The sequence below is a fragment of the Typha angustifolia genome, chromosome 7 (genome assembly GCF_048772165.1).
Source record: "Typha angustifolia cultivar Huaian chromosome 7, ASM4877216v1, whole genome shotgun sequence".
NCBI classification, from domain to species: domain Eukaryota; kingdom Viridiplantae; phylum Streptophyta; class Magnoliopsida; order Poales; family Typhaceae; genus Typha; species Typha angustifolia.
Window position 1 is genome coordinate 4,187,919 of NC_133245.1, and position 24,298 is coordinate 4,212,216.

The window sequence follows — 24,298 nt, forward strand, 5'->3', positions numbered from 1 at the left end:
AATGTTACTCTGCGGTAAGAGTAAATTCGATAGGAGTAAAATCATTGATGATAATTTAGTAGTTGACCGATCAAAAGTTGGTCTAGTTGGTTGTTCTCTCCTATTTATCGAGTTTGTAAATCAAATGCATAGGATCTGATCTACTGCAAGTTCCGTAGGGGAAGCTGATATCATGATATATTGCTGCTTGGTGTTGTAATTTAGGGGTGTATAGGCAGGAATTTGATCGAGCTGAGTGCGAGCTTGGTTTGAAATTAATTTCAGTCTTAAGTTAGCCTGTATCGGTTAATTTCAATTCTAGTCTATTTTGAAGCAAAATAAACCTTATTTTAAATCATAGTCCGAACCAAGCATAAATTTAATTTTGGGGGTGGTCTGTATTTAATATATATATATATATATATGTATAGTTGATGCTTATGGAGTCGATCGAGCTTGGCTTGTGTTCAAGCTCAGCTTAAAATTGAATTCAAGCCTGATTTAATTTTCAAGCTGAACTTAAAATTGAACTCAAGTCTGATTTAATTGATCAAGCTTTGTATGTTTTAGATACTTACTGAGCTGAGCGTCATGGGAGAAAGACTTGCTTTAGATGAGCTTGGTTTGAATTATAAAGTTCTGAGGGGTGGGGTGCTCGAAAACTATCCATCATGTTTGCCGAAAATCTCGGTCGAATATTGAAATCAAACTTGACGACTATTCTTTTGACACTACTCGGACGTTAATAAAGAAGCAAAATAATATTCTTTATTGGCACCCCTTAGATCGCACGAGATGTACCATCTCTCCTTCTCATATGTACTTTTTAAACTTTCTTTTAATGCACTTAGATTATTGAACATAGATGTTCTGTGAGGTATTTGATTCTAGTCCTGCTGCTATGTATTATATCGCAGATGCTGTTTATCTGTGGGTTTAGTGTTTGTGACTCTCTAATGATGTAGGCGAAGACGTATTTACTTGCTTCTTTCGTCTTGATAAGAGCGGAGCCGGAGCATCTTTAATGTTTGGTAATTAAATTGAGTCTTAGGATTTTTGTTATAAAAAAGACTTTTAAAAACTGGTAACGTTTGACGCAAAGTTTTAAAGAAAAAAAGAGATTAAAATGCCCCTCTATTTATAATAACATGAGGGTTGAGTGAGTGAGTTAATATAATAGTTTCACCTTTGTTAATTTCTTTTATTTGCCTTCAAGAATAAGAGACTTCTTATTTGTAAATTAAGAATTTCTTATTCATGGTTTCTAGTTAACGTCACCGAATCTAATATAACTAATATCATTGTCAATATTGCCGTAATATCATTAATACTATGGATACCAGCCCCCCTTATCATATTTTCTTATTCCAACTTAGAGTTACACCAGAGGAAATGACCTTCTATCCGAGTATTACGGTCAAATGTAAGAAACATAGCTCTTCTCTAAATTATAGATAAAAAAATTAAGTATTAATACTATCTATGAATTTTTTTTATTCTTTAACCAAATAAAATTTTATTCCCTACTTAAGTGTTTGGATTAAAAAAAAAAGGGAAAAAAGGAAGTTCACTCTCACCCTTTTTCTTTTCCTTGCTCTCTCCCTCGTTCTATTCTCTCACACTCTCGTCCCCCATCCTTCTCCTCTTCTTTCAATCACCACTCTTATTCTCCTCTTCCTCTCGTCTCTTTTCCTAAATTTTCTCCCAAATTCTTCTAAACTGTCCAAACAAGATAAATTAAATCAATCCAAAAGAAATGTTGTCACGTAGTATCCTTTATTAGATTCACTTTTATAATTCTTATATTTAAAATTTATTACGGAAAATATTTATCACTTACCCAAACACCAGGAAAGCAGGTCAGGGGAACAGCAACCTGGTAGAAGTCAAAGGGGGTGTGGAGGCGGGAAGATACTGTTCAAAGTTTGATGACCGTTAAAACCTAGCTGTTTCGTTTAATTCGTTGTTTCCTTCCCTCCTGTGATGCCCACCCACCCGCAGTTTCTCCGTACGCTATCGCACATGGAGTCCCAATTCCTATTGGAATCATCGACTCATAGGCGGAGATCCCAAACCCTCGCTGTATGAAAACCCTATCGACGCGAATCATTACTTCCTCCCAATCCAATGGCTCCGTCTCTACTCTCTTCGCTTACCCCCAACGGAGCCTTCTCCCCTCCCCGTCGCATCGGTTCGAACCCTCGGGTTAGGGTTCGAATCGGTGTTCGTTCGTCGTCTCTCCCGGCGGATCTGGCCCCGATTCCTTCCCGGTTCGCGTTCGATGCGGTGTCGGAGGCGGAGCTGAAGGAGAAGGGCTTCATGGGGCTGAGGAAGACGAAGCTGGTGTGCACGGTCGGTCCTGCGTGCTGCTCGGATTCGGATCTGGAGCGGCTTGCGCGCGGAGGGATGAGCGTGGCGCGGCTCAACATGTGCCATAACACGAGGGAGTGGCATCGCGGCGTGATCAGGGCCGTCAAGAAGTTGAATCAGGAGAAGGGGTTCTGCTTATCGCTCATGATGGACACGGAAGGGGGTCAGTTGATCATGGTCGACCATGGGAGTTCTTCGACTGTTAAAGCTGAGGTTTTGATTTTTCTCTCCACTTAAAGTTGCCAATTTGAGATTTTTTTGGTGCTGTAAACTCGAAGACGTGTATGGGAGTAGATCTGGTTCAATTCTTTTTGGCATTTGAAACTTCTGTTGGTATTCCTTTCTAGCATTGATAACAATATGTTCTTGTTTGGAAATTTCTCTGATTATATTGAATTTGTTGCAGCTCGATTGGTGCTTATTAATGTTTTGACACCTACAGGATGGTTCTGAATGGCTATTTACTACAAATAAGTTCGAAAATTCACCCCCATTTACAATTCAAATCAACTTTGAAGGGTTTTCTGAAGGTCAGAATATACATGAGTTGGTTGTTCGGAATTGGAGTGTCTGATGCTTCTTATCTTCATATGATTTTGAAATGCATATATGTAGGCATTATAGAGGGTGATGAACTTGTCATAGATGGTGGAATGGCGACCTTTGAAGTTGTGGAGAAGGTTGGTAATGACTTACGTTGTAAGTGCACCGATCCAGGTCTGCTTCTGCCTCGAGCCAAATTGTCATTCTGGAGGAATGGGGAACTTGTTAATAGGAATTTTGTGCTCCCGACCTTATCAACAAAGGTCAGGCTATGAATTCAGTTTGATGTCATATTTATCCTTACATCTCATGCTAAAGAAGTTTTTATTCAGTTAAATGCTCTGCTAGCACCTTTTGTTGCTATCTGTCAAACATTCAGAGTTAACATATGAAGGGCTTATGATATTGTTAGATGCATATTTTAACTAGAAACTTTCTGGTGTTACTGTAACCCCCAATGGACTTATTTTGCATGAGGCATGCGTTAGCCTTAATTCATGTTGTACACAGCATACTGCAACTCACACTGCCTGTTGCAATTGAAATTTATGTCAGGGTGGTTTTATATCTATATGACTCCATTGCCTGTTGCAACTGACAAGAAAATTTAGCTTTATTCTTTTCTGTTATCTTGCAATTACCTTGACAAAATGCATTAACTAATTTCTGGAATTTTACAAAAGGCTTCTAGTCAGGCTAGGCATCTGAAGTTATCATTATACATCAGTTATAAATAATTATTGTGAAAGTTGCTTATTGTGACATCACAAATTTTAATTATGGAGACTTCAAATTTTTCTACTTTCTCCTTAATTAGCTAATGAGGCTTTCTATGATGTCATTGTGAACATTCAGTTTATCCTTTTTCTCAACTGTATGATCTACTTTACAAAAGATTCTTGTCATGTTTCATTTTCAAAATAAATATATTTAACTTGTAGGACTGGGCTGACATTGAATTTGGAATAGGAGAGGGAGTTGATTGCATTGCTGTCTCACTTGTGAAAGATGATAAAGATATCAAGTATCTGAAGAACTATCTTTCCAGAAGATCATTAGAGTAAGCAAAGAAATAATTTAAAGTCATTTTTCTGCTTCTCTTATATTAGGGAAGGTTGATTTTTATTAAAGGCCTCTCTTTAATGGATTAAAGTACACACGCTGAAACACAAACATGATCTTACATCCATTCTCAGTTAAATAGGAGAATGCTAGTTCAATTATTCTTTTTATCTTTTTTATGAGACATCTGCTTATGGTATAGCTATGTTAAAGTGTTTGCTAAAATTGAGAGCTTGGAGTCTCTGAGGAATCTGAAAGACATTGTAGAGGCCTCGGATGGAATAATGGTGGCGCGTGGTGATCTTGGAGTTCAGATTCCTATTGAGCAGATCCCGGCCATCCAACAAGAGATTACTCATCTCTGTAGGCAGCTGAACAAGCCTGTTATAATTGCTTCTCATCTTCTTGAATCAATGGTTGAATATCCAACTCCAACGCGTGCTGAGGTACTTCATGTCTCACATATTTTTCTATGGCCAAAGATAATGTTGTTCCTAGATATAGGTCTAAACGCGGAAAAGCAAACTCTTACCTGATTCTCACTCTGCACCAATCTCTTGACCACCCTTGCTCTGATGGAGTCTGAGCTTTATATTTCCTTTCTACTTATTCTATCTGCTCCTCCCAGATCTTCATTTGAACTTGTTCAAAGTATTCAGACTAATCTATGGTGCACCATCGTTATTAATCCATAAAATTTAGTAATCCTTCTGATCATTATAACCATAATTTAATTTGGCCTTTCTTTCTGTATTTTGATTAGTATGCAACATCCAAAATCTAGATCAGCCAAAAGTGTGATCTTTGAGGTTCCTACAAATTATTCACCATAAATAACTTTATAGGGTAGGTTTATTTTCGTTTTCAGCAACAATTGCTACTGTTTCCAGAAAGGTCGCCGCTCTCCATCTTCTTCTGCCCTGCTGCAATTTCAGAGTTTAAATGAAAATAAAACTTTCTACAGATGGATGGTCTAGATTATAGAAATGAGAGATGAATATTTTGTTTTTTTAGTTTAGCAGAGCTTTTGGGTATTAAGATTAACAGGAAGGACTTTCACTACTTAGTATGGATGTGCATGCATGGATTTGCATTCCCTGCTAACACTCATCATACTAATTAACTTACTCACAAAAACAAAAGACCTCTCTTAAATTTTATCCGACTGTTTTCACCTCTTATTCCTCTGGTGCTAGCCATTTGTCTCTTATTGACCTTTCCCTCATTTTCCTTCAATGATGTTTCCTTGTCCTTTAACAAGGTTGCAGATGTTTCTGAAGCTGTACGGCAGTATACAGATGCTTTAATGTTGTCGGCTGAGTCAGCAATTGGATCACATGCAGAAAAGGCTCTATCTATCTTGCGCATGTCTAGTGGAAGAATGGAAATGTGGACACGTGAAGAAAATAGGCAAAGCGTTCTATCACAAGATCAATTGTCAGTCTCTTTGCCTGACCGGATTGCTGAGCAAATTTGTTTCTGTGCTGGAGAAATGGGTATGTAGTCTGTGTTCGAATTTTCCTCTTAATTAGTTCTATGTTGAGCATGAATTCATGGACTCTATGCAAGGATACTTTAGGTAAAATACCAAGTTAGATTTTCTTTCACTCCACATATTTGTGAATATGTTAGGATCATCATGATATGCTTATTGAAGTTGACAGGACTTGCATTATTAGCTTCCACATGATGCAAAAATTAATAGAATTTCTTGATTACTTCTGATATGGTATGACAGTTGCTATCAAATTTTTCATGACATCAGATGAACTCCGTAACTAAATGCTTGTGGCTTAATTTATTACTTATTTACCTCTCTCCCTATTCTTTTTTTCTTGCTTTTTTTCCTTAACTTGTGAATTGAGTTCATATTTTGTTTGCAGCTAACAACCTTTGTGTGGATGCCATTTTTGTGTTCACAAAGCATGGTCACATGGCGTCACTCCTTTCTCGCAATCGGCCGAACCCTCCAATTTTTGCATTCACAGATGATGCCAATGCTAGAAAGAATATGAATTTGTATTGGGGAGTCTTCCCACTTGAACTTCCACTATCAAATGATATCGGAGATAACATTAAGCAAACAATGAGCCTTATGAAGTCCAGGGGTACTTTAAAATCTGGAGATGTTGTCCTGGTGGTTTCTGACTCGGATTTGAACAGGCCATGTGCTGCACCATCTGTGTTTCAATCAATTCAGGTCAGGACTGTATCTTAGGATATCTTATATAGTTATTAAATAGCATAAATATTTACTCTATTAATTTGTATTTAAGGATTCTGAGTGCACTGAGATTGTTGTATTTTGTAGCACAATATACTGTTAAGTTTGTTCTTGATGCTTGTATTGCTCCTGAATCCAATATCTACGATTGTAAAGCTTCTGCACAATAATAGATCCTTGAATGACATTTTATCGATGTATCTATGCTCATTTTTCTTACTAGCTTCCGAGAATTAATAATTATCTCCTGTTGATTAATTAAAGTGTTAAGAGTTATTTGGAGTCAAATGAAAGGGGAGCCCTTTATTAAGAGGAGAGAGTTGGTGGGAAGGTGGAAGGTGGAAGGTGCTTCAAAGTATGGGCTTACCATAGTTTTCTTCAAATAGTTTGACAACTTATCCATTCACCGAGGTTGGATAAGTACATGGCGTAAATCTCCTTTACTTCCCCAGATATTAGGATATGAAGTAATTTTGCCGTCAATGTATACTGTTTGATCGACCTTACATTATTTGAAAACCTAATTACATGCTCAATCAAGAGATATCCAGTTATATCTCCATTTCTATCCGGAAAGCATTGCCTTGCCTTCTTCACCTCTGCTTAGGAGTTAAACATTGAATGGCCTATAGTTTGCAAGATCTTGAATTAGGCCCTGCATAGACCCAGAAACAGCAGCAACAGACACTACTACGCCAACACAGCTTAGGACATTCAACCATGTCCATCTCACAGAGAATTTGCGAATCTTAGCCTGTGCCATGTGCATCTCCATTGGAAAATACATCGTCAACGGCCAGAACGAGACAGCTCCGATCAAGCCAAGAACATCATTAAAGAACGGGAAGATCATCGCCACAAGTGCTGTCAAAATGACATACAGTGTTCTCCAGATCAAGCGAAAGAAACTGAATGGCAATTCTCCTATCAAAGGAATGTCAACGATTTGTTCAGCTGTCAGAAAAGAGTTATCAGGCCAACGTCTGCAGGCCCATCTCTCGGCAAAGTGGAAGATAGGTTGGCAGAACACCTGCAAGGTAATTTGACTATCATGTAGTGTGATATATATTGACAGGTTCTTGCATAAAAGTAATTTGACTGTTATGTACTCGGATCTTTGTTCCTTATGATTATTTAGGCAAAGTTCAGATAATCGTTGCTCTATCGGAGCTTTTTATTCACACACTTCTTGTTAAAGTTTTTACCTCCCATTACTTTTTATTGACAGATTAAGAGTACCTGGTAAGCTCCAATGAGATGGATAGCAATGCAGATGTTTCCGATGTCGATGAGCCAGAATGGTTCATAGAAGCCAAATCCAGTTAGAAAGTTACCAGGAGCTTTGTTTCCAAATGCAGCGTACCCTAAGACAGCACAGAGAAAGTAGAAAATTGTTGTGGTACTGACCCCTATCAAGGAGGCCTTCTTCATCACCTTGTTCTCTGGGGGACTTGATTTGAGAGTGTCCTGCAAAAATTTAGTTACTGTCTGCCTAATATAAACTGCAAGGATTCAGTAAGCTAATTTCTGTACATATATATATACATAATGCAAACAAAAAAAAAGTAGTACATGAGACTCCAGTCTACTTAGGCTCAAGAGTTGGATGGTATTGTTGACTTGAACCATCACCGCTTGTGTTCAGGCGCTGAGCCTCAATATATGTGTGACACTTATTATATGTCATACATAGAAAAGGATCATATAACATAAGCCCATCTAATCATTTGGAGCATTATTCATTGACTCCTATTAAGAGAACATTTTACTGTAGGCAAAAGTAAAGTATTGAATCATATCAGTATTTTTTCTAAATAAAACGATGATGTGATCAGTATATTTGTTGAAAAAAAATATATACTGAAACATATAGTATCTAGAAGTTAAAAAAGAAGGAAAAGATTGCTAAGACCTCGGCCCCGATCTCAGTGCATTAGGAAAGAAACCGAAGAAGATTGAGTAGCTGTTGCTTCAAAATTTCAATAGTGGTAGCAAACAAAGATCGAATAGATCTCGTCTGCTGCTGTTGCTGATATTCTTTAGTGGCAGGTCAAAGGGCAAAGTAGGGGATGAGCTCACAGTGCGGAAGTTCCAAATAAATGTTATGAGGTTATTTAGAGGTAGAAATTATTTATTTATACCAGATTAGATAGGATATATATAACCATAAGTTGGATTCAAATCAAAACTAGTTCAAAATCTAAACATATTTTGGATTGGATGATAGGCCAAACCTAAATCATCCAAGTTGGATTCGAGTCAAACATACACGACAAAATGTCAAACCATGCAAAATTTCCCACTATACTTCCTACAAAAATTAGAGAATATTTACTCTAGACATGGGAATAAAAGCGTGTTGATTCAATGACGCCTTGCAATAAATGGCATTTATCTTGTTACCTAAAATTCATACAAAAGTTTATATTCTTTCCAGAACATGAAACAATAACTTTATATTGTAGGAATCACTGCTCATACTTAATGTGAGGTTTTTATCATAAACGAAACCATAACTCTTACCTGAATCTCAATGAGAACATTGGAGTAAGTGTACGCAAAAGCTATGTTTCCAATGGACTGAAACATTCTCCACATCTTCTCACTGGCAGAAACATCCACTCCTACTGTAACTCCTGTGAGTGTTGTCCTCACATCTCCACCTTCTGCAATCCCACAAATCGAAGCATTTTGTAAGCTTAAAGATTGCAAATGTGCAGTGTCCAGATACAACTAGTTTCCATGGTCATCATGTTGTTATAACCTGCAATTTTTCCAATGGAGAGCCCAAGTCCAATGGTTGAATAGGTAATAGACATAAGAGCTGCCACAATGGATAGCCACCATATCTTGTGAAAGTTTGGCAACTGAGATAAGACTATCTCAATGCCTGCAAAGATGATCATATTGGCAGTGTTGGATTGTTCGCAAGCCGCCTCGTGGCCGTTGCGATGGAAGCAATGAGACCTTTTGATGGCCCTGATCACATTGAAAAGAAAAGGAACCCCAAAATAAAATATTAGGTAATAATTATATGAACTTATAACTTAGTTACTCACCCCATACTGATGGCTGTTGTTATGGTGTAGCCAACGGTGCATCCAACCAGATTCACATACTGGGCTAATGAACAAAATCTATGTTTGCCAACACCTGAAGGAAGGAATTGAAATCAAAAGTAGAAGACAATATGCACACAAAAAGAAAAGAAAAATAACAATGCATAGAAGAACAATTGTTCTTTATGTACCTAAGTATGCTTTTACAGCATCCCCATAGGTATAATTCCTCTTGCCATGCACTGGATCAGGAGATCTGTAACAATCTGCAAGAAGACTGGAGCAAAACCAAGTGATGATAGAGAAAGCTATGAGAACTGCAGGACCAAACAACCATCCCAGTTGAGCAAAGGCCCAAGCCAGCGTAAGCACTCCAGATCCAATCACAGCAGTTATGATGTGAGCACTCGCAGTGAACAGTGTCCCTATATATATACACATTCAATCTATCAAAGTTATCAACCTCATAGTAATATAGAAGAAGAAGAAGAAGAATGTAAGACCTGTTCGCTTATCGCGGCCATCATCGTCGACGTCGATCTGAGGCTCGCAGCCTTGGGGTATCTCTAGGGCTGCCTGTCTGTTATCCTCCGGCCTCTCTGCTGCCATTTTCTTTTCTCCGAGATGGTGATGTGTGTATGGCAATGTGTCTATATAATAATTCCAGAGTTAGGTTCAACGTAGATTTTGTTGGCATTTACTTGTTTCCTGTAAAGTGGAATACGGATAAGAGAGAAGCAGTCGACCGTCGTAAATTAGTACAAGGAATCTAGCACCAACCATCGCCAATCCATGCATTGGTATAAATGTAGTGCTTGAGAGTTGATGTTTTTGGTTGGCATTAGTTTAAGTCAACTCACGTTATCTACAAAATAAATTCCTTTGAGTAAAATAAGATACCCTATGGACCTAATTTGAGCATTATTTTTTCAAAAAGGAAAGCAGCAAATCTTTCCTTTAATTCATTGCCACAGTTACCAAAAAAAATTCCAAAATATGTACAAACTGGGCTGAGAAGCCAAGCCCCCATCCAAGTACATGCCATTCAATATATTCATCGCTAGTAAGAAATCAGAACGTGAAAGATCCTCCAATCCTCTCAATTAGAGTAGCATATATTACTTGGATATATTATATAATTCTTCTATATGCCCTATAAGAGAAGTAAAGGTCATAGAGTCCGCTAGACTAGATAAAGAATGGGAAAAATAATGCCATGCTTACAAACATTCAAGAAAACAAAATAGAAGATAACTGTGTCAATTTATTAACTTTTGGTAGTATCAAAAGATGGGATGATGCCTGTTACACCTAAAGTGTTTATAGAATATTTATAAAGCTTTCGCGGGATAATATCACTCAATCAGACGCATACATGATATGATACATATACTTCGTCTCATTTCAAGAAGGCAAAGTCAAGTTGGAACTAATAATCTTGAATTTGAAGACTGTAGCTACATAAATAGCAGTATGTAAGGCCTGCTATAATTGGAAATTGATCTATATTACTACATATATTTGGTGCTAAGATTGGGCCTACTGATGACTTCGATTTAGTTTTAGAAATTTAATAATAAAGTCGTAAATGAGTGTTTTAGAAATTCTTAGGGCGTTCACTGTACCATTATTGTCATAATTTATTTTCAATCTCAACTAGCTTTCGTAGCTCAGTTGGTTAGAGCACCCGTTTAGTAAGCGGGAGGTCTTGAGTTCAACTCTCAACGAAAGCATTATCTGACCAAATATAAGTAAGTTTTTCGTTCGCAGACTTTTCTTTGGCGTTCAAGTAAATTAATAATAATTATTATAAAAATATTAAATGCAAAAGAATAGAAGAGAAGAAATAAATATGAATAAACTGATGATATTAAAAAAAAATGATTGTTTACTTAGTATTTTAGTATTCATTAAATTAGAATAAGGTTTTTCTTGTTCTAACTTGCAGAACTTTCGTTGCCTCTACCGTTCGCTAGATGTTTTGTTGTAATTAATCTTAGTAAAATATTACCATTTCTTTAAGTTCCAATAAGAAAATAGGCTAATGAATTACAAGCAACGATAAGATCGTCGTTTCAATAAGCAAGTAGCTCAGATATGAAAGATAAGAAATTCGCTAGACCTCAGCTAATTCATGTGTCAACCACGGGGCAGACAATTTCTTATAAAAGATACAGTAGATTACCCAAATTGAAGGATTAAAACATCAGAGAATGATTCAAAAGCTCAAAAGACAAAACACAAATCGGAAGTCAAACAACACAAACACAAGCATAAACCTAAAGAACTGGAACCTCGTTCAACTGACAGAGTAGTAGTTCATCGTCCAACGAACAGCTCTCTCAGTACTCATCACCTTCATCGCCATCTTCGCCCTCAGCAGACTCTGCACCAACTTCCTCATAATCCTTCTCAAGCGCAGCAAGATCCTCTCGGGCCTCTGAGAACTCACCTTCTTCCATACCCTCACCAACATACCAGTGAACAAAGGCACGCTTGGCATACATGAGATCGAACTTGTGGTCAATTCGGGAGAACACCTCAGCTACGCTAGTGGAGTTGGAGATCATGCAGACGGCTCGCTGCACCTTGGCAAGATCACCACCGGGCACTACGGTTGGAGGCTGGTAGTTGATGCCACACTTGAAGCCAGTCGGGCACCAGTCGACAAACTGAATGGTGCGCTTGGTCTTGATGGTGCCAACCGCAGCGTTGACGTCCTTGGGCACAACATCCCCACGGTACATGAGGCAGCAGGCCATGTACTTGCCATGGCGGGGATCACATTTTGCCATCATGGAAGAAGGCTCGAAAGCACTGTTTGTGATCTCCGCGACAGAGAGCTGCTCGTGGTAGGCCTTCTCTGCAGAGATGACCGGAGCATAGGAGGAAAGCATGAAGTGAATCCTAGGATAGGGGACAAGGTTGGTTTGGAATTCGGTGACATCAACGTTCAGGGCACCGTCAAACCTCAAAGAGGCAGTCAGAGATGAGATAACCTGCATTAGCCAACCAACATCATTTATAGAACTATCGAAGTTGCAAAACATTGTAGGCTTGAGTCATTAACTAGGAAGTAGCACCCGACCTGAGAAACAAGACGGTTGAGGTTAGTGTAGGTTGGCCGCTCGATATCGAGAGAACGCCTACAGATATCGTAGATGGCCTCATTGTCAAGAAGTATGGAGACATCAGTGTGCTCTAGAAGCGAGTGGGTGGACAGGACACTGTTGTAGGGCTCGACGACTGAGGTGGAGACCTGAGGCGACGGGTAGACAGTGAAGCCGAGCTTCGACTTCTTGCCATAGTCCACTGACAGACGCTCGAGGAGGAGAGATCCAAGGCCTGATCCAGTTCCTCCACCAACGGCATTAAAAACAAGGAAGCCTTGCAGGCCAGTGCAGTTATCAGCGAGCTTCCGGATCCTATCAAGACAGAGATCAACGATCTCTTTGCCAACTGCAATAACACAACATTAAAAATATGCACAATCAGATGAGATTATTAAATCTGCGGCCAAGATAAAGTATCAGAGAAGAGGAAAGGGAAATTACTGGTGTAGTGACCACGGGCGAAGTTATTGGCAGCATCCTCCTTGCCGCTGATGAGCTGCTCTGGGTGGAAGAGTTGACGATATGTTCCAGTTCTCACCTCATCAATCACAGTGGGTTCTAGATCAACAAAAACGGCACGAGGGACGTGCTTTCCAGCACCAGTCTCACTGAAGAAGGTGTTGAATGCATCGTCACCTCCTCCTACGGTCTTATCACTTGGCATTTGGCCATCAGGCTGTAAAGAATATAATCGTTACTTAAATAGCAACACCAAAATCAGATATTCTAATTAAAATGGATACGGAGAATAAGTAGAATTAAGATCCAATAATGCGGTTGAATCAACTCGATCAGGTGGATCTACCTCTTGATAAGTAGAAATAAAATCGAATATAAGTAACGAACCATAGGGCAGTAACATTTGGATTCTCCAGATCCAGCACTCTAAAGGCTTACAAAATTCTAAAATATGAAGAACAATTGGATCTGTGAGTAGCAGATCCAGTGGTCAAGACGCTTTCAAAGCCCCAATCTCAACGTGAAAAGTAAAACACCACGAGATCTAGAGATCTATTCATGATAGAATACCGCGCATTGGATAGATCTACTAACTTTACAAGGAAATAACCCGGATCTGACAATAAACTGATCAGATCACGAAAAACAACATCAAAATGAGATGTAGAGAAGAAATCGAACCTGGATGCCGTGCTCGAGGCAGTAAAGTTCCCAGCACGCATTGCCGACCTGGATACCGGCCTGGCCGATGTGGATCGAGATACACTCTCTCATCTTGTCAGCAAAAAGAGGAAGAGAACGAAGGTAGGAGACGAAGGTGATCAAGATAGGAAGGAAAGCGTTTACTAAGACGCTTTCCGATGCCTTGGCCCTTGGGTCGTCGCCTCGGTTGTTCTCTTTTATAGAGAGGTGGGCAGGGTGGAAGGGTAAGGGTTAGGGTTTTCATTTTTAGCCAGGGGAGTTAACCGTGATTAAACCGTTGGCCTGTCACTGTAACGTAACCATGGTTAACGTGTTACAATTGGAGGGAGTTTTGCCGCCCAATTTCGATTTTCTGATTTTAAGAAAGCTCGCCTCTCCACAGTCGAATGACTAAATTGCCCTTGCGGCTGTAGTCCTATAGGGACATCTGGTTGAGGGTTTATCCGTAATAAAACACATTTTATTCTTAAACTCTTCGCCAAACTAGTGTTAACCCGTCCGAAGGTGAGATGAGAAAACTTACAAAGTATCCTCCACCTCTCATCTCTCTTTTCTCTATTTTTTCCTCTAAATTTTTCTAAACATAATAATTTAAATTTAATTCAAAAGAAAAGAAAAAAAATACCACGTAAGTTCTTTTTTTCCTAATTTATCCCTCAACATGAACCCATAACACGGTAGAGGTAGCGTTAGCCTCCTCTCTGAACAAATGCATATGGCATTGTCTCTTTGAGCACGAGTGCGCGACACGACAGCCAATCTATGTACCCGACAACCTGACGTGCAATTGAAATGTAGTGCTAAGGCCGGCCCAATTCCATGATGACTTTTCGAATGCTATGCTCTGTCCTCATTAGATGCAACCAGCGATGTTTAAGAGGAGGAGAAAGATATAACAATGCTTGTTTAATAGATCTCATTTGGGTTACCTAACCCGTTTAACCTGACCCATTTGCCACTCGTACGCTAGGCCAGGAGTTGCACATAAGGATTCGGCCCAACTAAGCCCAAGTACAAGCCTGAACTGCAGAGGAGGCTATTGTCAGCCCTTTTTAATTTGATATGATGCAGTTTAACGTTGAGTTTCATTGGATGTGAAAGAAGATTTGTTTTCGTCGGTCTTAATCTCAGAATTTGTATCTATACCCAGACAATCAGTGTATATATTCGGAAAACTAAATGGATACTAATTTGATTATACAACTATCAATTTCATACCTAATACTTCTAATACACAAGACACTTAGACGTCATACATATATGTTTTAAATAATAAATCAAACAACTGGGCAACTCTCCTACTTAAGAAGCAATAGCAGGCCAAAGTCACTGACCTATGTGCAAAAATATATCATATGCATCCTTCTATGTGTTTTCAGTTGTAAGAAGGTTCTTTTTTATTCAATTATGAACTCTTGAACAATAAAATCGGAGCAAACTCATACTGCGACCAATTATTAATTTAATGAACTTTTTAAAAAAAAATATTATACATACTATTCATGCGGAAATTAAATCCTTGACCTGGTGGGTAATAAAGACAAGTATTTGAACAGTTGAACTAGACTACTTCCGAGAAAGATACTCCCCGACGTTGGTCCCAGCAAGGCCTGGGCCAGAAATTGCGGACGAATGGCTACAAAGCTAGATCTATATCTTTCTGACGCTAATCTAATCAATTGATAAGTAAGCCAAGAATTGGACCATATATGTCGGATCCTACGGGTGTTTGTGATTCGTAATAAAAGTCGAAGAAAAGGTTAGACGCCTCAATTCTCGGACAAATGTTTTGTCTTGTCTACACAATCTGAGATTAAGTTGAATTGTGAGAAAAACTCGCATTAGTAGGCATTTCCAGCTCAAATTAATACATCAGATCCGGAGTTGGAATCCAAAGTTCTAACTCAAAAAAGCTCCGAATATGAATATTTGGGATGTGGAACATTCTAATAGAACATGCATGGAACATAACTGCGCATATATAAAAGCTCATGTGTTATCCATTCCTAGAATATAAGGTGATGCACGCTGTAGGGAATAATAACAAGTATCCTTCCGTGATTCCATCTGATACTATCCCACCTATACGAGGGGATCAAGTATGTCGAAAAGGCAAAGCCGCAGAGATACTCTGCTAATATACAGACTACCAAACCAAAACCAAGACGGCCAATTGGCGCCAGTATTCAGAAGAGGCACTATTCCATCTCTCCAATCAAATTTGGCACTCATGGCATTAGCTTCACCTCAACCTTCTCATCCTCGCCGTCAGCAACCGCAAATGGCCGGCCGGTCGCGGCCTCCTCCAGCATCTGCACCACCGTCCTCATCGACGGCCTCATCGCGGGCAACCTTGCGGTGCACAAAACCGCAACTCTCAGCACTTTCACCGCCTCCTCCAGTGCCCACTGCTTTGTTATCCTCCTGTCTATCAACCCCATTACCCTCTCCTTGCTATCTATCATCCGTGATATCCAGTATACGATATCCTTATTCTCGCCGTATTCGGCCTCTATTGGCTTCCTTCCTGTCACTAGCTCCATCAATACAACTCCGAAGCTGTACACATCGCTCTTCTCGGTCACCTTATATGTGTACGCATACTCTGTATCACCAAAATAGTTTATCAATTAGCGATGCTAGAAAGGAAATTTTTTTAAAAAAAAAACAAATCGAGATAAGGAAATTAAGGAAATATTATTGGTAACCGTACCTGGAGCGATATAGCCGTGGGTGCCGGCGATGACGTGGGTGGAGGAATCTCTAGGAGCAGAGTGGAGGATCTTAGCGAGGCCGAAGTCGGCGATCCGCGGTTTGAAGTACTCATCGAGGAGTATGTTGCTGGATTTCACATCTCGATGCAGGATGGGGCGGTCGCAGCCGTGGTGGAGGTACTCCAATCCTTTCGCCGATCCCACCGCTATCTCGTACCTCGTATCCCAATCCAAGGCCCCAAGCTTGTCGCCGGCGGTCGTGTGCAGCCTTTCCCAGAGGTTGCCGTTGGGGAGGTGCTCGTAGACGAGGAGGCTCGAGTCCTCGCTCGTGATGCTGCAGTAGAGCTTGACCACGTTGACGTGGCGGATCGAGCTCAGCGTCCCCACCTCCGCGTCGAACTCCCGGCACCGCATCGAGGACAGCCGTCGCGGCGCCGCCGTCGCCAGCATCGCCGACGTTGCCGACCCGGCGCCGGCCCCGGCCCACGTAGGGGCCGGAGAGTTCCAGATGTGCTTGACGGCGACGACCTTACCACTGGCAAGATGGACGCGGTACACTTTCCCCGAGGCGCCGGAGCCGATGATGTTCTCTTGCTTGATGGACTTGAGGATCTCGTCCTCGTCGAAGGTTAGGATCCGGAAGGACTTGAGATCCCAGGAGTCGCTCTTCTTAGGAGCGGATCGATCCCTCGCGTCGTCGTAGGATCGGCGCCTCTTTAGATAGACAAGGAAGGCGAGAGAGGCGAGGAGGAGGGTGGCGCCGACGATGAGGCAGGTGAGGACTACCCGGAGCTTGTCCGACGACCCGCCGTCTGACGGAGAACATCGCCGGAGGAAGCGCGCGTTGCCGTTGATGCAGAGGTCCGGATTGCCGGAGAAGCTCGCTGAGTAGGCGTCGATGGAGAGAGCCGCCGGGACCTCGCCGGCGAGGCTATTGTCCGAAAGGTTAAGGAAACTTAGTTTTAAAGAGGCGAGGCTCGCCGGGATCTCGCCGGAGAGGTCGTTACCGGAAAGATCGAGAGAATTCAGCCTAGATAGCCGACCGAGGCTCACCGGAATAACTCCGGAGAGGTTGTTTTTCGCGAGGTTGATAGTGTTGAGGGAATCGCAATCTCCGATGGAGTAGGGAATCGCGCCGGAGATCGAATTACCCTCGAGATCGATACTGACGACACTCTTCAAGGCGCCAATCGTCGCTGGGATACTGCCAGAGAGCTCATTGAACGACGCATCGATTGACACGAGGGAAACGGCTTGAGAAATCTCCGTCGGCAACTCACCGGAGAAATGGTTGTTAGCAAGGAACAGCTGGTACAGCGACTTCGCCTCGCCGATGCCGGCACCGACCGGGCCCGTGAACCCGTTCACGGCGAGATCGATGATGTTGACATTAGGCAAGCTCCATATCCCGGCGGGAACCACGCCGGAGAGCGAGTTATTGCTCACTCGAAGCCGCTTCAGCGTCGAACACTTCGCGTAGCTTGCCGGGATCTCTCCGGAGAATTTATTCTCGAGCACCAGCAGCTTCTTCATCGTCCCCTTATTACACATATCCGGCGGGATCGGCCCGGTCAAGAAGTTCGTCGACACGTCGATGAAGTTGAACTCCGACCAGCTCCCGATCTTCTCCGGCAACTTCCCGGATAGCCGGTTCGAGTAAAGCGAGAGGTTTACGAGGTATCTGAAATCGCCGAACTCCGCCGGGATCTCGCCGGAGAAATCGTTATAGAACAATTGAAGCGATACCAACTTCTTGAGAAATCGGAGCTCAGAGAGATCGCCTTTCAAGGAGTTCATCGAAGCATCGAAGTAGGCGAGCTCGGAGAGGTTCCCGAAACCGGTCGGTAATTTCCCGGTGAACGAATTGTTGTAGAACTCGAGCTGGGTCAACTTCGTCAGTTTCGATATCTCGGGCGGTATCTGACCGCTGAGAAAGTTATCCGAGAACTCCAAATCTCGGAGCTTGGTAAGATTAGCGATGGAGGACGGGATCTCGCCTTCGAGGTTAGTAACCGAAAGGTAAAGCCAGTATAACTTAGTGAGCTTCATGAGCACCTTCGGGAACGGGCTCCGCTCGTATCCGTTGTCGCCGAGGCTTAGGATCAGCAGCTCGGTGAGGTTACTGAGCGAATCCCACGGAAAGGGGCCGGTGAAGTAGTTACTCGAGATGTTCAACACTTGGAGGTTTCTAAGAGGGGAGAGGTCGGGGACGGCCCCGGAGAAGCTGTTGAAGGCGAGGTCGAGATAGAGGAGGGAGGTGCAGTTCCGGATGTCGGCGGTGAGAGGACTGGAGAGGAGATTGGATCCGAGGGAGAGCTTGGTGAGGGAGGGGAGCTGGCAGAGGGAGTCGAAGGGGATGTTATTTCCCGAAATGCCCCTGTCGTAGAGGTCGATCTCGGAGACGGAGCCATTGGAGTCGCAGAGGACACCGGAGAAGTTGCACGGGGAGTTTTCGGAAAACCAGGAACCGAAGCCTTGAGAAGAGTTGGTGATACCGAGAGAGTTCCTGAGATCGAGAAGGATCTGGACCTCGGAACTCGTGCTACCTTCGATTAATCCCGAGAACAAGCAGAGGAGGAGAAAGAGGAGGTGCATTTTTTTTTTCTTCTTATTTTTCTGCTTTCCTATTCTTTTCTTTGCTAAAATTTGAAGGATACTTCGACAAACTGCAGCATATGAGCTTGGATTAGAGCATTAGAAGGAGAAGTAAAAGACTTTGAGGTTTGTTCCTTTGTCTCGTGCATCTCGGTGGGGCCTAAGATCGCCAGCCCACTTTGTGAGGATGGGGGGTCTAAATGTTAGGTTGGATAGTTGTCAGCTAGTGGGGAGATGAACCGGGCTATGTGATCACAGATAGCCGCCGGGTTTGACTTTCATCTCGGGGCCGTGACGACTCTATTTAAAGTGACGGTGGACTCACACGTGGATTCGGGCTCGTGCGTAATAGGACCTAAGCTTCTGGGAAATTTCTTTTTGGACTAATTGAAGTAAGTTAGTGAGATTAGTACGACTAATTGGAGTAAATTTTGACTAATAAGCTTACAAATTATCTCAGGAGAGGATTGTTAACATTGATATGTTGGACTAATTATTTGTCGCACCTGTAGGTGCAGCATCGTCTTTAAATTTTCAACTGACAAATATGTTGTGGTTAAAATAAAAATATCTGAAACATCTTATAGGGTGCAATCATGCTTCCGTTTCAAATTAATTTCAAACCGGACCTAAATACTCTCTCTCTCTCTTTCTTAAAGTTTTTAAAGCCCTAAATTTATTATTATTTGCTAGGGTTAATATTATAAAAACTATTTTTTATTATAAATTTTATAACTTTAAACTCAATATTATAAATCTATAAATTAAATGTAATTAAATTACAAAATATTCCGGATGCAACTAGTTTCTAGAATGCAAGTCATTTAAGATCCAACTTCGCATATAAGACAAAAATGCTTCAAAATTCAAACCCCCCCTCTCTCTCAATCGTCTTCTTAGTTTTTTTTTTCCCCTCTCTTTTTCTTGTACATGGTGTCTATCCTTATCCTCTCTCTCTCTCTCTCTCTCTCTCTCTCTCTCTCTCTCTCTCTCTCTCTCTCTCTCTCTCTCTCTCTCTCTCTCTCTCTCCAGTAGACCTTCTAGTTTCATATATGTCATTATCTTGGCTTTGCAATTTTGATCACTGAGTGCTTATATTATTGACAGGCACTGTACCGCATGTCGTTGAAAACTGTGACCTTCTAGATGTTCATAAATTGGGGGATTTTGTTTCGGCAAAATACAAAATATATACCGCGTTTATTATTAATATTTGAGTCCACAATATTAATTTTGGATAATATTTACTACTATTCGTCCATTTATTGCATCGTAATTCTCAATAGGGTCAATTGGAAGAAACCATATAATTGGCAATTCATTTAAAATACTCCATGTAGGGCTCATGAGAGTGCTGCTGCATCCCACATTTTGTTTCATCCAACTCTCTACATTTGACAGTAAAGTTTATGTTAAAGATTTGAATCATTTGCATTCGAAATTAGACTGGTTATATTTTTCGATTATAACCTATTCTTTTTTTGTAGAACTCCTTGAACCATTTCTTAAAATTGTAAATAAAGTTATTATAGATACATATATGATGACTTATTTGACATTCGTTATCTTTTCATATATTACATTTTTACCTTTGTTATTTGACATCCGAATCTTTGTTCGCAATAGATGAAGTATCTACAAATCCACTCTGAACACTGAGGCTATTTAACACTGCTCTTCACTCTCTTTTAAGGCATCACTTGTCCGGAGATTGAGCTAGATCTCTTCCTCTCAGCAATATCTTGTAAAAAGTAACCCCAGTCTCTTGGACGATGACGCCTATCACTAATAATTGTTTGTTCATGATTTCAAATATTTGGTTTGCAATATCACCATATATGCAGAGAGACTACTAAGTTTGCAATCTGGTTAGTAAATAAGAATGAAACTATAATATTTGATCCCCGGTGTATACTTATAGTTGCTAACATGAATAACTCCTTCTGTAATCGTGATCGTTGATTAATGAATCGTCTCTTTTTTCATTAAAAAAACATAATAAAGGATAATGAAGGTTTCTTTATCTTATATTTATACTCATTTTCTTATGTTCTCAAGCTCTCATTGATAATAATTGATGTTCTCAAACATCATACCTAAAATAAGACCATAAAAGGAGAGGCAAAACATCAAATTTACATAAGATTGCATCCCACAAATGGTGGCTTAGTGGAAGACCACTTATACTAATTGCTATGTAAAGAGAATGAATGAAATCAGCAATCACTTTGATCCACTAATTAATTCTAACATTTCATAGCAAATGACAAGTAAGAACACCATAGGGGGCTAAAAACAATCTCACAGCTCCTGGTATTGAGCCACTTGTTTTCCCTAACAAGCTCATCGAAATGTGTCCTAATACTAATCCAATGAGCATTACTCGGTCACTTATCCTGTCATCACCTCTTAAGACAGAGATTTATATAATTTTTGTCCCCCAAAGTTAAGATTTGATCACAAATTTTAGATTCACCATAGCATTTGCTCATTAAATTAATGTCAATTGCATCCACTCTTGATGGGTCCTACAAAATCTTGAGGCATTTCCTGGGAGAAGGAGACCATTAGAGAGTGGATCGCCAAAAGCTAAGCAGGCCAACTCCTCTCAATTATTTTTTCTTTCCAAGTAATGGAGATGTCAGAAAAGTAGTGTGGTTTTATAGGTTTGTTGTCTTCTATTTTGTGGGAGAAAGAAATATGGGGATCAATGTGCACTATCTTGTTCCCTTTTGGGGTTTTAATATTGGATTAGTGGGGTTTAATATTGGATTAGTACATTCATGCTACCCTTTTTGGTAAAAATCCACTTTCTAGCTTGATTTTCTCAACTTTTTAAAACCTCACACCTCCTGATGATGATGATGACGATTAAAAAATAGCAAATGATCTTGCCCAAAAAGAAGTATCTCAGAGAATTTAGAAATTTTAGATGTAATTAATTCTGGTGAAAATATAGTTTATCATCGCGTGGTTAGGCTTAAGTCACTTCACCCTTCTATACCTCGGATTATGTTACTTTATGATCTTATGATTATACCTAAACCGAAAGTATTAATTTTTTTATTATATTTTATCAAAACTGATAGTTAAATATGGAGATATTCATTAGAGATAAAGTTATACTGTCCAACATATCTAAAATAATACTGATCAAATTTCAAATAATAAAACTATGATAAAAATTTATATATCTGTTCTGTGTATTGAAATATTTATTTAATCCTCTACGACTTGTATCTAATGAGTATTTTTAAATTTGACATATAAAACTATTAAGTAAATTTAGGTATAACCAGATGGAGTAAAAAAAAGTTCCCTTAATCCTTGTAGCAACTACAGAGGATACGAGAGATGAGATACAGCATTTGCAGCCATGATTAAGAAGTAATTAATCCTAATATTCTTCATTAACTTTGTCGCGGTTGACCAGATGCCTAACAAAGTGTGCGTTACCACTGCTTTTAATTCACATGCTTTCACTAATTCAGTACTTAGGTGATTAATTAAATTTTATATTAGATAGTAACAAAATCATTAAGAACACTATCAGTAACGCTGTTTACTTTTGCTTTAAGACCGTCAAAAGGTGATTTCATCTTTGTTTGCTTTTTGGTAGAAGCTAATCATCTTTTAAAAAGCCTCCCATTATGAGTCTATGATAGGTTAGGCCACCTCAGCAGCATGTCACAAAACAAATTGGATTGTGGATTGGTCGTTGGAGAAGTCAAAGGGCCAAAGATGATATTTAATTCATGTAAAATGACGTTCAACAGTGTTGATTCATGTCAATCGCCGTTTTAAATGAATTTTAAGTGCAAGGATTTAACAATTAAGTTATCTCACTTTAAAATTAATCTATAATTTAATTTAGAAAATTTTATTAAAAACATCATACGTTTTGGTTTTATTATAGGATTATTTATTATTCAATCTTTTCATTTTGCTTTTAATACCTAAAAAATTAGTATACTATTAATTTTTTTAACGATCGGTTATCAACTTATCATTAATTATATTAATTGTATATATATAATAAATTTTAAGAGTGATATTTTTCAAGTTGTTGTTTGGGTTAAAATGGTGTTTTAATAATAAGTTATCTTAATTATCTTATTTTAAATTTGAAGGGCTTTTCTTTTAGAATTATTTCTTTAAGGACTTAACCTAAAGATAGGGCTTACTAAGGAGATGGAGAAGAGAGACGAGGCTTGCTGGAGGAGGAAAACACACGAGCTGATGGCTCAGAAAAAAAGGGATCGGAGCGAACACCTAAGCGACAAAGGTTACTAAGGAGTTTAGGATTATGGCTTGAGCCTTACGAATTATTATTTATTTATCAACCAAGCTTGGGCTAGGCAGGCTCAGCTCAAAATTAAAATTGAGCCTTAAATTTAGATTTAGTTTCAGCTCAATTCAAGTTGAGTTTAGCCCAAACTTCAGTCGAGCTAAACTCGAGCCGCTCAATTATTTTCACACTCCACTTCTAAGTTGCTAATTTCATGAATGCCTCAAGTTCTTCTGAGTTGGATTAAGACTCTAATATCTCTAATTAGCTAACTTTGACCCTAAGCCTAGCCTCCGCCGAACCCAATAACTCTTTAAACCGTGCGAAATTCTATTTTAGAAGCTCGGACTTGACTGCTAAGGCTGGGAGAATATGCGGGCCAGGCTGGATTCATAGCTATGGACGAGAAGAGCTTTACAGAAAAAGAGATATATAAGAGTACTATAATATATATGATATAAAATTGGTGAATGAATTGAAAAGATCTTAGTGTAATAACATATACTATAACAACAACAAAACGTTCACTGTAGTTCTAATTGAGGATTCTAGTTAGTACCATCATAGCTTTTATGGGTCCAAGGTTAAAAGATTAAAAAAAAAGCCAAAAATCGTCAGTGTTTTGGAAAGAAAATATTAGTTGTAAAATAATGATGGTAGAAAAAGAAAATTGAAGAAGAAAGAAAGCTATATTAGAAAATAGAAACCAAGAAAGCCAGGGCCCAACCTGGACCTATACAGTTATACTAATCAGTCTGTAGATTTGGGTTCTGGGCCGGGCTTCAAGTTCAGGTTTTGGGATTCGAGTTTCGGGCTGGGCCGAGTAGGGACAGACTAAGCCCATCCCAATTGAATTGACCTCAGTTCTAGACCCAGTTCAGGCTTGGGCTGGGTCATGACCGGTGGACTTCAAGTGGGTTTCGGGCTATCGAGCCCGATAAGCAGCCCTAGTCTTAGGGCGAAGATAAACCCGTTAGAAATCAGATAATTGGGGTATTGGTTCAAATGGTGGATCACTAGGTTAGGCTGCTTGTTTATCTAAGATTATTTTAAGTATTAAAATAATAAATTTATAGTTCTAAAAAATGAGCAACCTAATCGGTTTGTAGAAATCCGTCCGAATTGCATCGTTCAATCCATTGCATTTATAATGTCTTATAACTCACTCTAATGTCGTCTAGCGTTGGGTT

The 24,298-nt window shown here is 39.9% G+C and overlaps 4 protein-coding genes and 1 non-coding gene across 6 annotated transcripts; 2 read left to right on the forward strand and 3 right to left on the reverse strand.

Annotated features, from left to right (window-relative positions):
- Positions 1-1,948: 1,948 nt before the first annotated feature.
- LOC140764047 (pyruvate kinase isozyme A, chloroplastic-like) lies at positions 1,949-6,372 on the forward strand. The gene is made up of 7 exons (XM_073102498.1): positions 1,949-2,562; positions 2,792-2,879; positions 2,965-3,155; positions 3,834-3,952; positions 4,157-4,400; positions 5,216-5,450; positions 5,838-6,372. The coding sequence occupies exons 1-7, from the start codon at positions 2,107-2,109 to the stop codon at positions 6,170-6,172; spliced, it is 1,668 nt and encodes a 555-aa protein (XP_072958599.1). The 5' UTR covers positions 1,949-2,106; the 3' UTR covers positions 6,173-6,372.
- Positions 6,373-6,493: 121 nt separating this feature from the next.
- Positions 6,494-9,846, reverse strand: LOC140762151 (amino acid permease 6-like). Its single transcript, XM_073099775.1, has 7 exons — positions 9,741-9,846; positions 9,429-9,662; positions 9,238-9,331; positions 8,943-9,157; positions 8,702-8,844; positions 7,418-7,645; positions 6,494-7,208 (listed from the first exon to the last, which is right to left on the reverse strand). The coding sequence occupies exons 1-7, from the start codon at positions 9,844-9,846 to the stop codon at positions 6,789-6,791; spliced, it is 1,440 nt and encodes a 479-aa protein (XP_072955876.1). The 3' UTR covers positions 6,494-6,788.
- Positions 9,847-10,896: 1,050 nt separating this feature from the next.
- On the forward strand, positions 10,897-10,970 carry TRNAT-AGU (transfer RNA threonine (anticodon AGU)). Its single transcript has one exon. It is a non-coding gene; the product is annotated as a tRNA-Thr (tRNA).
- Positions 10,971-11,335: 365 nt separating this feature from the next.
- On the reverse strand, positions 11,336-13,714 carry LOC140763184 (tubulin alpha-1 chain-like). 2 transcript variants are annotated; one of them, XM_073101265.1, is made up of 5 exons: positions 13,491-13,714; positions 12,792-13,026; positions 12,326-12,696; positions 11,778-12,236; positions 11,336-11,692 (listed from the first exon to the last, which is right to left on the reverse strand). In XM_073101265.1, exons 1-5 carry the CDS (start codon positions 13,581-13,583, stop codon positions 11,537-11,539), a joined length of 1,314 nt encoding a protein of 437 aa, XP_072957366.1. In that variant the 5' UTR covers positions 13,584-13,714; the 3' UTR covers positions 11,336-11,536. The 2 variants fall into 2 exon arrangements, with proteins under 2 accessions (XP_072957366.1, XP_072957365.1); XM_073101264.1 differs by having other exon boundaries at positions 11,336-12,236; positions 13,491-13,710.
- Positions 13,715-15,324: 1,610 nt separating this feature from the next.
- LOC140762054 (receptor-like protein kinase 7) lies at positions 15,325-18,977 on the reverse strand. The gene is made up of 2 exons (XM_073099656.1): positions 16,225-18,977; positions 15,325-16,116 (listed from the first exon to the last, which is right to left on the reverse strand). The coding sequence occupies exons 1-2, from the start codon at positions 18,818-18,820 to the stop codon at positions 15,740-15,742; spliced, it is 2,973 nt and encodes a 990-aa protein (XP_072955757.1). The 5' UTR covers positions 18,821-18,977; the 3' UTR covers positions 15,325-15,739.
- Between the last annotated feature and the right edge of the window lie 5,321 nt (positions 18,978-24,298).